Source organism: Guyanagaster necrorhizus (assembly GCF_019112545.1).
Source record: "Guyanagaster necrorhizus MCA 3950 unplaced genomic scaffold BT62scaffold_16, whole genome shotgun sequence".
Lineage (NCBI taxonomy): Eukaryota > Fungi > Basidiomycota > Agaricomycetes > Agaricales > Physalacriaceae > Guyanagaster > Guyanagaster necrorhizus.
In genome coordinates, this window is record NW_025064895.1 from 256,576 (window position 1) to 272,832 (window position 16,257).

The 16,257-nt window shown below is 40.5% G+C and overlaps 1 protein-coding gene across 1 annotated transcript; it reads left to right on the forward strand.

Annotated features, from left to right (window-relative positions):
• Positions 1-15,216: 15,216 nt before the first annotated feature.
• BT62DRAFT_933348 (methyltransferase type 11) lies at positions 15,217-16,256 on the forward strand. The gene has a single exon (XM_043186536.1). It carries the CDS (start codon positions 15,252-15,254, stop codon positions 16,092-16,094), a length of 843 nt encoding a protein of 280 aa, XP_043038435.1. The 5' UTR covers positions 15,217-15,251; the 3' UTR covers positions 16,095-16,256.
• Position 16,257: the final 1 nt, after the last annotated feature.

A 16,257-nucleotide genomic window follows, 5' to 3' on the forward strand; every position in this document is an offset into this window, starting at 1 on the left:
CAGAGGCTATGGTAAAAGGCATGGCAGAGAGAGTTATCTCTGTATCCAATTTATGAAGCATACTGGTTGAATTAGACTATATATTTCATGATCCAGTCTCCATCATGCATCTGAAGGTGTTCTAATACATCTTCAGCATCTCTGATAGCATTAAAGGGGCTGAAGTTGCTATGAAGCTCATTTAAAAAAGCTGCATAGGAGAATTGCCAGGCTAGTGGACTCCATGGATTGGGGTTAAGAATGTCTGGTTCAAACCAGTTAAGCATAGTGCCAGCCAGAAATGAGATAGCATAGTTAACTTTATTGGCATCTGTTGCAAATATGGTAGGTCTGTCATTGAAGTTCAACTGAAGGGAGACGATAAAAGCCTTCAGTTTGCAAGGGTCAGAGCCATCAAATAGTTTCGGTTCCTTGATCTTAGTATAGATAGTGGCTGGTTTAGAGTTGTTGAGGGAAGCAGAGACTCTTTATAACAGGTTCATGAATTTTAGGAACATGTCCTGCTGATTTGGATTGTTACTTTTTGTGGGACCATCAGAGCTGCCTGGGTCATTGGGACCATCTGGACCATCTGGTCTGCCTGAAAAAGGGTTTAGTGAATTACCACCTGGTTCCCGTCAGATGGAAGTATAAGTAGGAGTGTCTTCATCTCTGCCCTCTGAGTCTGGACTATCTAGATTCCTATGCATGTTGCCCAGAGATAAGGGGTCTATTAGGGAGTCAGTTCAGGCACCATACATCAGGCTGGCCTATCAGGCTCTATTGGTTAGGATGCTGATAGTGTCAAAAGGGTTAAGGGAATCATCATAATTAAGTTAGTGGGTAGTGAAGCTAGAGTGATTGTAGGTTTTCCTATAGAAAAGTTGTCCTCCACTGGAGGCCAATCCAAAAAGGCCTGGTTGTTTCTTTGAGGCAGAGGCCAAAATGTCTTCCATAGAAAACATGTTTGGATAGGTGGGCTGAGTTTGTTCAGGATCAGTTTCTGTGAGTTTAGTAAATGTGGTGAACATGATAAAATTTTCGACTCAAGAGTTTGAGTTCGAATATACTGTTAGGAATGTGTCAATTCAACTAGGGTTGAGTGCATATGCAGAGTCCAGCAGAGTGCATGAGTTCAATGAAGCTATTGGCAATATTGCCTTTGAGTCAGAGCCCAAGGATCTGGGTGGACAGAATGGAGTTCTGTCAGAGGAGTGAACCAGAATATCCTTCAGAGCAGAATCTGATAGACAAGATAGGAAGGAGTTGAAGTGAGTGCAAAGTGTAGATGGCTTACCCAAGTTGATATTCGAACTAAGTACAGTTGACTATCTTACAATGCATGATGTCAAAATGCATAATTCTGACTTTGCATATAGATTGGGCTGGAATGCAGTTGGGGAGCAGGGAAATGGGCTAGAAATACATATCACATAATGTATATGATTCTAGTTAGGAATATGCATTGTCAGATCAAAAATTATAGTAAGCTGATATGATATTATGCATATATTAGAACAATAAAGAATATAATTTATTTGTATAGACTATGACAAACACAAAAAAAATTATTATAAAGCGATACAGCCTATATCTCTATAAACATGCCTTCTGAATCAACATGAAAACCATATGCTAAACCTGGAAATCCATATGAGCATACAAAACAGAAGGAGAAAGTCTCAATATACACATCATCAGCTCAGCCTCCAAAGCAGATCTTCCATCCACACCTCACAACAGAAGACTGGCTTATAGTATTCAAACACATTGATAACTATTCTTCCCATCAACATGCTGATATTGTGGCACATTTCACAAACCAAAAGGAAGATGCACTGCTCTTTATCTAATCAACTCTTTCACAGAAACTGGCATCTCGTACAAAAATTGAACAGCATGCAAACAAGAACCCTAATGCACTATCATCCAAAAAGTCTTATATTGTCACCTGACCTGATGTGGAGCATGCTGTTGCATCCTGGTATCAGAACATGCAGCTCTGAGATGAGACTGTAACTGGTGCAATGCTGAAAGAGAAGCAAAATCAGATTGAAAATCTGATGAATATTCTAGAGGATCAGTGTTTGAAAGGAGAGGGATGGTTGAGGTCATTCTGCAAGGCATGAAAGATTCAGGAGGTTTAGTGGCATGGAGAAGCAGGCTCAGTGGATATGATGGCAGTGAAAAAAGAACGTGTGTATCTTTACAGCATTATAACGAAATATGCAATATGAGACAAATGGAATATTGATGAATCTGGTCTTGTCATCTTTGCTATCTCAGATTGTACCTTGGCATCTGGTTCTATGAGTGGATGAAAACAGGACAAGTTCCACATCACCATGTGTTTTGCTGTGAATACAGATGGGAGTGAGCAAATGCCAGTTGTTTTTATTGGCAAGTCAAAGCAACCACAGTGTTTTAAGAAAAAGAGTCCAACAGCAATGGGATTCTATTATCGGAATAACAAGAAGGCCTAAATGACAAGCAAAATATTTATGGAGTGGGTAAAGATGTTTGATTTAAAGATGAAGAGGGAGATGCAGCAGGTTCTGCTGACCTTGGATAACTTTCGAGGGCATTCTATCACTTATACACTCTATAACACAAAGCTGGAGTTCTTCAAGCCCAATATGACTCCATATGTTCAGCTGCTAGATGCTGGTATTATCTGCTGCTTCAAGGCACATTATTGGAATGCTATGTGTATCCATGCACTTGATCTCGATGATCTTGGAGAGTCTAAGATCTTCAAGCTTGATCTCCTTGAAGCTATGACTATTGCTTGTGATGCTTGAGCAAATGTCAGCAGTGAAACGATAGCAAACTGCTAGAAACACACTGGTATAATGCCTGACAATGCATCTGAGTCACAGTCTATCACACTATCCAATGATTTCCAAGATGCCTCACTCCTCAAGTCTGCATGGAACCTTGTTCGTGACTTTGCCTCAACAGATAAATATATGCTTCCAGGGATTGAACTGTTGCAGAACGACACAAGTATCTGATGTCAATCTTATATAAGCATAGACAGTTTTGTCCTGAGTCGACGGTCAATTGCCTTTAAGCAATTGACTGTTGTACTCAGGTAAGTAGTAGTCATACATACCTCTACCTTCAAGCAATTGACCGTCATACTCAGTCTAGCCTATTATCCACTGCATAAAAGTAACCTGCCTGCAACAGATTATGGGCCCCGCACTTTAAGGCCTATTTTGAGTTTTTTTTCCTTCGCATCTTGCCTGTGCCCTGCTATCTCTCCATCAGTCATTTCACTACTAAAACGATATCACCACATACATCATGCCATCCTTCGACACAATCAAAAAAGGCTTCGACAATCTAAATGCCTCCAACTATGGCAAGTGGAAAGAAAACATATCAGCCTTACTCAAAACTCACTGTGAGTACCTTATCACTATTGGCTGTGACCCTGAACCAGAGTTTGCAGACTCTGAGAAGCCAACATACCAGGAGAGAAAGGACTGGAAGGAAACTCAGATATCGGCTGCTGGCACAATCTACCTCTGCCTTGATGAATCCCAGAAGGCTCATGTCAAGAGCTGTTTTGACAATCTAGAGAGGATGTGGGACATATTAAAGGCACACCATCAGCAAAGAAAACCGGTGACTCGATTTGTAGCCTATGACAGCTTCTTCAATCTCAAGAAGGAGACAGAAGAATCACTTCCAGATTTTGCCAGTTAGAGCACTCAAATCATGAATCGTATTTATGCTCTGCATTCCACTTATTTTAGTCTCCAGCAGTTAAAAGAAGAGCTTCTCATTATGGCCCTAATTTGTGCACTCCCTCAGCCCAAATTTGGAAACTTTGTCACATTGCTATTCCTTCTCTCTGATAAACTCACTCTCGAAGGACTCTGCACTGCATTTCACAATGAAGAAAACAATCAAAAGCTGCATGCTGATGATCCAGCAGTCTCTGTCACTCTCAAAGCCACACCTTTTCATTTAGCTACAAATCGAACTACTAATACCACTGCAAAATATGAATGGTACCTTTGTGAGAATCATGCAGAAGAAGAATATATAACTAAGAAGTTTTCACTTAAACAGGACCATGAACATGCTGCTGACCATACTGCTGGGAAGCATCATCATAAGGAGGCTGGAAAGAAGGACTCGAAAGCTGCTAACTCTGTCAAGATGAAGGAGGAGACTGCTAGCCAAGCAAGTACTAATTTATTATCACTTGCTGTGTCTCATTGGAATACCAATACAGGTGCTTCTCATCATATGACCCCTCACTGACAATGGTTCCAACTCTATGCTCCACATGTTGTTCCCATTTGTCTTGCAGATAATTCAGTCATTTATTCAGCAGAGATTGGGTCAGTAGTATTGGAGTCAGAGATTCAGAGGGAGAAAGGCTTGGTGGTGGAACTTCTTGACATATTATATATACCAGCATTGAAAAGTAATCTCTTATCGCCCTATCATCTTACATGGAAAAAGGGATTTAAGATCTCAATTGCTGGATTAGATGTCACTTTCAGCCAGGGTAAAAAGATCTGATTCACAGCAACTGTAAATGAGAGCAATATTGGCTATATCAATGCTACCACACATTTGTTCTCAAAATCGACCACTATCATTGCAAACTCAAGCTCTACAGATACCTGTCGGATGAACAATACACTTTGGCACAGATGTTGCTGTCATCAAAACATAGACACTATATAGCACATGCATATAAAGCAGCTAGTAACTGGAATGAAGTGAGAGTCAGGTCCCCCAACTGATCCTATCTGTATATCATGCCTCACTGGCAAACAGCATCGCCACAATGTTCCTCATAGCCTCTCAGAGCAGAAGAAACACCTTCTTGAGTGAGTATACAGTGATATCAAAGATCCAATGCCTGTCGCAACTCCAGAGAGCTATCGCTACTAGATAACATTCATCTGCAGTGCATCTGACATTTGAGCTGTCGCACCTCTGAAGTATAAAAGTGATGCCTTTAATGCCTTTAAGCAGTTCAAAGCATATGCAGAGAATACCCACCCAGGACTCAAAATCATTGAGTTTCAGGAAGATAAAGGCAGTGAATATATAGGAAAGGAGTTTGTCGACTTCTGTGCTGAGCATGAGATCAAAAGGTGATATATTGAACCCAATGAACTATACCAGAATGGCACAGCAGAATGAGCCAACTGCACAATTGCAGAGGCCATCACTGCCATGTTAAATGAGTCACATCTCTCATCATCATTTTGGAACCTCGCTCTCTGAGTATTCATTCATGTCTGAAATCACATCCCCACAGATCCTCTTCCAAACATCACACCCTTCACAGAATGGGACCCAAATCACTAAAAACCAGATATATCCCACTTTTGCATGTTTGAATGTCTTGTGTATGTGCTAGTATGAAAAAAAGAATGTCGAGCATTAGAGTCATACACCTAAAAATATATCTTTGTTGGATATCCAGAGGAAGTAAAAGGCTGGCTATTCTGGAACTCATCTACACAGCGGTTCATCACCTCCAGCCATACTGTATTCAATGAGCATGTATTTTCTGAAAATCACAAAAATATTATAAATCCTCTTGGTGATGATACATCTCCCACAAACAGATATAACAGCATAGATACTGCTATACCTGATGCAGCAATACCTCATCAAGGGAGAGAAAACATACCTACTGATAAGCCATCTTTGCCATCTGAGCAACTCCTATCATCATCATCATCACCATTCTTGCCAGCTCTGTCCACTCTATCAAATATGCAAACACCTCCAGAATCACCTCTTACTCCACTATCAAGTCTTCCAACATCTCCTACACCCTCTTTATCACTTTTATGTCTTTGGACATGCTTTGAGCCACAATACAACTCTAAAGGTCTTATAATCCCATCTCCAAACACTGGACATGGTTTTTGCTATAAACATTCTGACACCAATACGATAAACTTATCAGACTCAGATGAATCTCTTTCTGATCCCATTGATGAAACTACTGCTGAGCCAGAGCTTACTGAGACAGATGTTGTCACAGGAATGACCTTTGTATTGCATGATGATGACTATATCACATATACAGAAGCTCTTGAGCTTGCATTTCAGACAGCAGTAGAGATGGCAAACTAAGCATCTGCACCCAACGATGAACCAAAGACACTTGCAGAGGCAATGACTTGGCCAGGAGAGGAAAGTGAAAAATGGTATGAGGCAGCTCAGCAGAAATTGAATGCACTGCAGGAGAGTGGCACCTTTGAGCTTGTGAAGCTCTCTTCAGGGCGAAAGGCTATAGGTGGAAAATAGGTCTTCAAAGTGAAGTGTAACTCTGATGGATCCATTGAACGCTACAAGGCATGCTATATTGCAAAAGGGTACTCACAGCAGCCAGGTTTTGACTACACTGAAACCTTCTCTCCTACTCCAAAATGGGCAGCCATCTGAACAGTCCTTGCTCTTGCTGCACTTGAGGACCTGGAGCTCTGGAGTGTGGACATCTCATCAGTGTTTCTGAATGGTGATCTAAAAGAGGAGGTATACCTTCAACAACCAGAGGGATTCGAGACAAAGGACAAGAGCTGAATGCTTCATCTCTTCAAGTCCATCTATGGACTGAAGCAGACTGGATATGAATGGCACAAAAAGCTCCAACCAAAATGGGCTTTGACAGAGTATGCTGTGAACACAGCATATGAGTGTACAAGAGAGATGATCCTCAGATTATTGTTCTGGTGTTTGTTGACAATGTAACAATTGCTGCAAAGTCCATAGAGTCTGCATGACATGTTGTTGATAATCTCAAAAAGCACTTCAAACTTTGCAATCTAGGTCCAACTTCATTTCTCCTTGGTGTCAAAATACACAGAGACCATCTAAACTGAACACTCACACTCTCTCAACCACAGTATATCTAAAAAATCCTAGAATGTACTGGAATGTCCAACTGTAACAGTATCAGTACTCCTCTCAATCCACACACTAAGCTATCCAGCTCAATGTCCCCTGCTACTCCAGAGAAATGGAAAATCATGTGGCACATCCTATATCTCCAAATCCTTGGCTCTGTAGCATATCTGGCTATCGCCACTCATTCTGACATAGCTTTTGCAGTCAGTGTCCTATCACGTTTCAGCAAAAACCCTGGATTGAGGCATTGAGAGACCCTAAAATGCCTCCTCAGATACATAAAGGGAACAATCGACCTAAAATTGATATATTCACCTGATGCTACAAACCCAGACCTGTTTAAAATGTACACAGATGCAGATCATGGTGGAAACCCAGACAATAAGTGCTCGACCTTAGGATATGTTGTCAAGATAGGCACAGGTGCAGTCAGCTAGATGAGTTGGCTACAATCTATAGTAACCTTATCGACCATAGAGGCCAAATATATGGCTGCCATTTCTGCTGGACAGGAAATTCTGTGGCTGCAAAACCTGTTCACAGAATTTGGCTTTCATCATCTGTCGCCATTGCCACTGCTGATTGACAGCCAGTCTGCTCTCTTTGTTGCTCACAATCCTGATCATCATGGTCATGTCAAACATCTTGACCTCCACTTCTACTGGTTACGAGATGAGATTGAGCAGGGGCACATACATATTGAACATCTTCATACAGAAGACATGTCTGCTGACATCTTCACAAAGGCCTTAGAAAAGAAGAAGATGACTCACATGATCAGGCTGTTGGGTCTTGAACTCTGAGAAGTATTGTGTCGAGAGGGAGTATTGCGGGATGACACAAGTATCTGATGTCAACTTTATATAAGCATAGACAGTTTTATCCTGAGTCAACAGTCAATTGTCTTTAAGCAATTAACCATCGTACTCAAGTAAGTAGTAGTCATACATACCTCTGCCTTCAAGCAATTGACCATCATACTCAGTCTGGCTTATTATCCACTGCATAAAAGTAACCTGCCTGCAACATGAACAGGCATTGCAAGATCTGCTTGGAAACCAATATGCTGATGCTGACTGGCATCCTGCTCTTATGGCTGTTATGAATGCAGAGAACAATGTTGATAAAGCACTGGAGGCAGTCAATCAGTTGGCTTCTTCATCACAGTCAAAAATGAACACACCTCTCACCTAAATTGTCCCCATTCAACAGCTCCAGACAGCAGAGATAATGTTGAAGAACCATCTTGTCGAATTGAAACAATGAAATTGCATGTTTGATCCCATTCCAACCATTGAAGAGATGGTTAACTCTATTGCAGAAGAGTATACTGAAGATCTTGAGGTGATACCAACAAATGAGGAGATTGTTGCTGCTGTCAAGCATGATATTGCAGTAGAAAATAGGGAAATAACTGTCATTGATGATGATGAGGAGGAAGAAGAGGAAGAGGAGGGTGAGGAAGAACAGACTTTGATAACTACAAAAAAAGGATTTGAGCTTATTCAAAAGCTGGAGGCATTTTGTGTTTTACAAGGTGACCAGAGTGGATTAGTACCACAGCTGAGGAAGTTGAGAGGGGCATTATTCAAGGAGATGCATGGAAAGCTGACCCAAAAGCCACTGACAGCATTTTGGGGAAATGATGATATTGTCACATAAAGTCATATATCACATCACATGCTATTTTGGTTCTGTATAAATCTATAAATGCATATGGTTTTGGTGTCTCCTGACTATATGCATTGTGAGATAGTCAACTGTAGTTACAATAGTTATACATAGCTTTATATACTAATGGTAGCTAATTCTGAGTCAGATTCCATTGGATTCCAATGTCAATATTCACTATCGAGTTCAGAGTCTAGATATTACAATATGAAATACAGATGTGAAATGATAATGGTAAAATAAAATTAATAGGTAATGGGGAGCAGCCAGAGTCTGGTGGGTTTCCATGATTGCATTCATGGTTGGTTGGTGACACAGAGGCTGGCAGCATGCATATAACATTATTAAACATCAAACGAAATACATCTACAGCATACCATCCTCAGATGGATGGTCAGACAGAGCAGATCAACTAAGAGATCAAAAAATACCTCCACCTGTTCATTAATTATCAACAGGATGACTGAGTGGAATAGCTAGCCCTCACTATCTTCCAACATAATAACCATGTCCACTCAGTGACTGATAAAACATCATTTTTTATCAACCATGGATGATACTCAAACATCGTCCAGACCAACTGACATTACACAATGACTCCTGCATCCACAAACTTCACCTCTATAATGGCAAAGATCTATACTGAGACTAAATCAGTGCTGGAAAAAGCTGTCTCCATAATGAAGACCCAGTATGACAAATATCGAAGAACAGCCTATACCTACACCATTAATGACAAAGTCTGGTTGGACACTACCAACCTTCACCTCCCTTGACCAAAGTGAAAATTATCTGACAAAAGGATAGGGCCTTTCTCTATCCTTAAAAAAGTTAGTGAATCTGCATATCAACCGCATCTCTCTATGACTTGGAAAATTCATGATGTTTTCAATGAATCCCTCCTAACACCTTACATTGCATCTGCATTCTCTAACCAAGAATGTCCACCACTGCCATCCTCAGACCTCATCAATGACAAGGAATACTACAAAGTTGATCAAGTCCTAAATCATAAATTACAAAAAATCAAAGCAAAAAGAGGTACAACAACAATAACAGTGAATTATTTAATTAGCTAAAAGAGATACAGACTAGAATCTAATCAGTGGGTGAACAAGAAACTTATAAATACCAACACAGCTATTTATGACTATGAACTATCTCTTAATTAAGCCATCAGGATGATGGTCTTAAGAGAGGGGTAATATTATAATTTCTTTTCTTTTTCTTCAATTAACCTCTATTTATGCTTAGTCAGAGCATCAAGACCAGCACTTAAGACTGTGGGATGAAGCTTAGTCATCACAACTAGCTAAGTCTGTCATTGTTTTTCGATATAATAACACTGCTTGACAATGTATAACTATCCTTTTGTATATAATAGTGATGCTCTAGGACAACAGACACAATAGACCCAGAAATGCACAATAAGTAGTAGTATTATTAGCCATTCTGTATCATATTTAAGACTGCTCACTCTCGCTGGAAATCTCCAGCTTTGAGCTAAAGTTTATTTATCTCATTCTACTCTTAAGCTAATTCTTCAGGCCTTGTGATACACTGATCAGAATATGCATCAGTGGATTCAGTTGATCACCCAAAGTGCAAGGTGATGTCTGTCTATCACATGTTCCTGTTCATGTGATGCTTGAGTCTAACAACCAGCAGCTCAATCAATCATGCTTTTGTCACTAAGCACAATCTCTCTACTTGGGCCACTGCAGCTCTGATACCAGTCTATAATGCAGACAGCATCAAAAACTAAGCTGGTTCAATTACCAAATTCATTGAACTTAGACTCATAATTAGAGATCACTCTAAAAGGATCAACTTGGCTGTTACTAACCTCAGAACTAAGGAAATTTTTCTTGGTCATGATTGGCTAATTCACCATAATCTGCTAATCAATTGGAAGACTAGTTGAATCACTTTTGTCTAGTGTCAATGTCAAAAGATACCTTTCAAATTGCCTGATGAAAACCCAAAGAATTGATGAAATGAGAAAATAGAGGACAGTGAGATGATTCTCACTATAGATTTGCAGAAAGCCATCCACATCTGTGCCATGCATCATGCAAATAACCTGGCCACAAAGACCAATGTGGAGAAGAAGATTAAAACATTTGAGAAGATAGTATCTGAATAGGTATATAACTATTGGGATCTATTTGACAAAGAAAATTTTGATAAACTATCTGACTCAAAACCATGAGATCACACCATCAAGCTGATCCCCAATGCTAATACTAATCTGGACTGTAAGACCTATTCTCTTGGCAACAATGAATAATAAGAACTTGACAAGTTCTTAGACAAGAACCTATCTAGTGGATGGATCCAGCCATCAAAATCCCCAATAGCCTCTCTGTTCTTCTTTGTCAAGAAGAAAAATAGCAAACTCCAATCAATACAGGATTATCAGAAGCTCAATGAGATGATGATCAAGAATTGTTATCTGCTCCTGCTGATCTCTGAACTAATAGATAAACTCTATGGCATCTAGTACTATACCAAGCTGGATGTTCACTGGGGTTACAACAACATGTGCATCAAAGAAGGTGATAAATGGAAGGCTGTCTTCTATACTAACCAGAGCTTATTCAAACTAATGGTCATGTTCTTCAGCCTCACTAACTCACCAGCTATATTTCAGTGGATAATGAATAATATTTTTAAGGACCTCCTCACTACAAGGAAAGTCACCATCTACCTCAATGACATTCTCATTATGTCAAAGACCAAGGAAGAACACTGTCAACTAGTATGACAAGTGTTGGCTCTTATGAGAAAACACTAATTATTCCTTAAGGCTGAGAAGTGTGAATTCAAGATACTCAAAACCAAATATCTTAGAGTCATTATCAGTGAGAGAAACATCAGGATGGACCCTATCAAGATGGCAGAGATGACAGAATGGTCAGAGCCCAGCAAAAAAAAGAAACTACAATTCTTTTTGGGCTTCACCAACTTTTACCAGTGGTTTATCTGAGACTACAGCAAGGTAGTCTGGCCAATGACCTAATTAACCAGTAACACACCATGAATCTGAGGTCCATCCTAACAGTCAGTGTTTAACAACCTCAAATAATGACTGGCAGAGAATATTATACTTGCAATCTCAACTCAAGATAGGAAATTCCAAGTCAAAGCTGACTCAAGTGAAGGCATCATAGGCACCATCCTCTCTCAAGAACAGGATGGTCAATGGCACCTGGTTGCATTTCTATCAAAGGCACTAACTATTACAGAATGCAACTATGAGATATATGACAAGAAACTACTTGCCATAATGCTTGCCCTAGCCAAATAGCAGCATTATCTAATTAGATTGGTCTAAACCTTCAAGATCTGGATCAATCACCAAAACCTCTGATACTTTCAAGTACTCTAGAAGCTAAATTGCTGACAAGCACATTGGGTTACAGAATTATCAGAGTATGACTATATGCTATACCACAAGGCTGATGTAGCAAACAAGAAGGTGGACCTACTCAGTAGAAGAGCCAACCACAACCAGAGAGAAGACAACAATGAGAGGATCACTATCTTGAAACAGAAGCACTTCCAGGTGATAATCATGCTGATGGAAGAGGAGATCCATAAGTGCATCAAGAGCATGACTCAGGATACCTGCAAATAGGACTAATGAGTGGCCCTATCACTCAATTATGAGTGAGGAATGAAGAAGAATGAGAGGATGATCTGCTACAATGAGTGAATCTACATTCTGAGAGACCAGGCATTTCATGGTGAAATAATTGCCATCTGCTATAATCATATGACTGCTGAACATCCAGAGATTGCTAAAATAAAGGAACTGGTTCTATAGGAGTACTGGTGGCTCAAGATAGGCTAAGACATAGAAAGATATGTCAAGGCATGTGAGACTGGCTAGTGAGGCAAGTCCTTAACATAAGCATAAGCCATGCCTCTCTATCTAAATGAGGTCCTATCATCACCATAGACCCACATTTCAGTGGATATGATTACTGGATTACTAAATTGTAATAGCTATGATACTATACTCATTATAGTCAATTGATTTTTGAAGGCTATCATTCTGATCACATGTTCCACAGAACTAACATCTGAAGGATAAGCAAAAATCCTATGCAACAAGGTATACTCTAAGTACAGTATGCCTCAAGTAGTCATCTCAGACAGAGGACCACAATTCATATCCAAGTTCTTGGATGACTTGTATTATCTTTTTAACATCAAATAGAATGCATCCACTGCATACCACCCTCAAATGAATGGACAAACAGAATGAGCAAATCAAGAGATGGAAAAATATCTCTGCCTCTTTATCAATTATTAACAAGATGACTGGGTGAAATGACTGGCACTTATAGCCTTCCAACACAACAATCAAATTCACTCAGCCATTGGTAAAACCCTGTTTTTTGTCAATTATGAGTGACATCCCAATATTGCTCACACCAAACAGCACTATACCACAACACCTGCTTCAAGTGACTTTGCAACCATAATAGTGAAGATTCATACTAAAACCAAGGTGGCCCTTAAAAAGGCCACCACAACAATGAAGAAGCAGTATGATAAACACCACTGCACTGCCCACAAATATTCAGCCAATGATAAAGTCTGGCTGAATACAATGAATCTTCACCTCTTATGTCTGAAACATAAGCTCACTGACAAGTGGACTGGACCCTTCTCTATTATCACTAAAATCAGCAATTCCATCTATAAATTACATCTTCCAGCCACTTGGAAGATATATAATATCTTCAATGAGATATTATTAACACCCTATATTGCACTAGCATTCCTGAACCAAGAATGCTCACTGCCACCTCCACCAGACCTCATTGACAACAAAAAACACTATGAAATTGATGAGGTGTTAAACCACAAATTATGAAAAATTAAGGCCAAAGATGATAGAATGACAACAATGGTCAACTACCTGGTCAGTTGAAAAGGCTATAGACTGGAATCAAACTAATGGGTTAACAAATGACATATGGATGCAGAGGATGCAATACAGAAATACAATCTGAGGTATTGACCAACTTAATGATTAATGTCTTCATAAATCTTACAAGAAGAAGAGCAGATTATCTGCTCTGAGATGCCTGGACTTATCCCTAAATTAAGCTATTGAAATGATAGTCTTAAGAAGGTGATAATATTATGATTTTTTCTCATTTTTATCTTTTATCTCGGGAGATTGACTCCTATCTTTGCTTAGTCATAGCACCTAAACTAGCACTTAGAATCATGGGACAGGGCTTAGTAATCACAATATGCTCAGTCAGTCATTGTTCTTCAATGTGACAGTAACCACTCAATGACAGACAATACTCTTTTATGGATAGCTTAACAACACTGGACAAAATGCTCTATAGTGCCAGAATGCACAATTAGGTAGTTATATCTTTAGATGGATGACAACTGGTATATAAGTAGTATAGCTCTTGCTGTAGTATCTCTAGCTTTGAGCTAAAGTTTATTTCTTCACCATCTTATCTCAAGTCAATCTAAAGACCTTGTGATACAAAGCCATATAACACATCAAGTGAACTCTGACATCATTGTCTGAAGTGTGAGACAGTGTCAGTTTATCATATGTTTAGGTCACATGTTATTTGGGCTTAACAGAGTCTGAGATACAGTAGATTGCTCTTGGCCCTTGTCTTCTATCAGCTTGTTCTGACATTTGGCAAGCATTTCCTGCTGTGCAGTCATCAAATTCTGTTCAGCCACATCAATGGTAGAAAGCTGTTCCTTCATGAACTTTCTTCCTTTGTCTAGTCTTCTAAAATGAACTTCACACTTCTCCAGATCATCAAGACTCTGAGTATAGTGAAGCCTCACAGATCTTGCCATTCTATTGGATTCTTCTGCATCTGTACTATGGGATGCTTTCTCAAAGGTAGAAGATGTAGATGATTCATAATCATTTCCATTATCTACATCACTACAGGATAAATCATTATCTGAAACTTCTATGGTTGGATTTCCTTTGAAACCAACATCCTCTGACTTCTCTGAGTGACTTGAATCCTCTTCCTCTGCTTGTGCATGGGCAAGAGGAAGGTTTCTCAGCACTGTAGCACCAGACACCGGAACATGGCTTGCAGCCAGAACAGGGGTAGCATCCTGAGTGCTCACAGCACTAGAATCTGCCACATTTTTAGTATCAAAGTCTGTTGGTGACAACTCACCTGATAACTGAGATAAAGGACTGTCCATCCCTGGTGTAGCTGGTACAACAGTGGTGTTGTGATGGCTGCACAAAGGGTAACATGACATCCTAAGGAACCAAGAAGTAAAGAGAAAATTAGATATTGGTGTCAAAGTTGAAATGTCCTCAGGTGATCAAGCCATAGGGGATCCAGATATCAATGAAGAGAGATATAGAGAGTTTAGAGAGAAAAGCGCAGATGAGAGAGAGAAAAAGATAAAAGCAAAGATTAAGCCAATGGAGCTGTCAAAAATATGAGAGGGTGGCGAAAGTCACTTCTCTCACAAAAGGCTCATGCAGTCACTGACAGGCATAAAGGCTTGGTCAATTGCGAAAACCTCTAGCTACAATACGTGTACTGGCTTATATATATATACAGTAGGAATAACAAATACGGGCTAAACCGGGGAGATGGGGGAAAGAGGGAAAAACGTCAGGTAAAAGTATCGGGCCGTGGAACGACTCGTAACACTCTCTCACACGATACACCATGTCCAACGAAGCGAAACCTGCTGCGTATAAAACTCACGGGTACCATTCATCTGTTCTGCGTTCGCACAAGTCACGTACTGCCGAATCCTGTGCGGCTTACCTTTTACCTTTCATTGGCCCGGATATGAACATCCTGGACGTTGGATGCGGTCCTGGGACTATCACCGCTGGCTTTGCTGCGCGAGTACCCCAGGGCCATGTCACTGGCATTGACATGAGCGCTGAAGTGCTAGAGCACGCTCGCGCGAATGTTGAGCAGCAGGGCTTAACAAACATTACGTTCCAAGTCGGCAGCGTCCTTGAACTTCCATTCCCAGATAATACATTTGACGTCGTGCATGCCCATCAGGTCATTCAGCACACAACTGATCAAGTGAAGGCCCTGCAGGAGATGCGCAGGGTCACTAAGGACGGCGGGATTGTCGCTGTTAGGGAAGCCGACATGTCCGCCATGACCTGGTTCCCGGATTTGGAGGGTTTGGAGAAATGGCGCAAGATCTATATGGCAATCGCACGTGCGTCTGGGGCGGAACCAGATGCTGCTCGACGGCTTCATTTTTGGGCTAAAAAGGCGGGCTTCAAGAGACACCAGATCTCTCTCAGTGCCGCCACTAATCTGTATGCAACTGCCGAGGAAGTCGGCTGGTGGAGCAATATGTGGGCGGACCGTACTATGCAGTCACTTTTCTTAAAGACTGCCACTGAAGGAGGGTACGCTTCGCTGGATGAAATTACTCATATTGCCGATGTATGGCGCCAGTGGGGAGGGAACGAGGATGCGTGGTTCGCAATATTGCAGGGTCAAATGCTTTGCCAAGTCGAGAAGGATGGTTGTAACTAGTGCGAAACATGCACCATATGGTAGGTCTACCGCAACGTTGATAGTAGCCCGGAAGAAGGAAAAGACGATGATAAGGTTGTAGGACTCGAGAGAAGAGAATCACTGGATGCTTAACAGTTTTGTCATTAGAAATTCGAAATAAAAAATAAGTCATCAGATCATC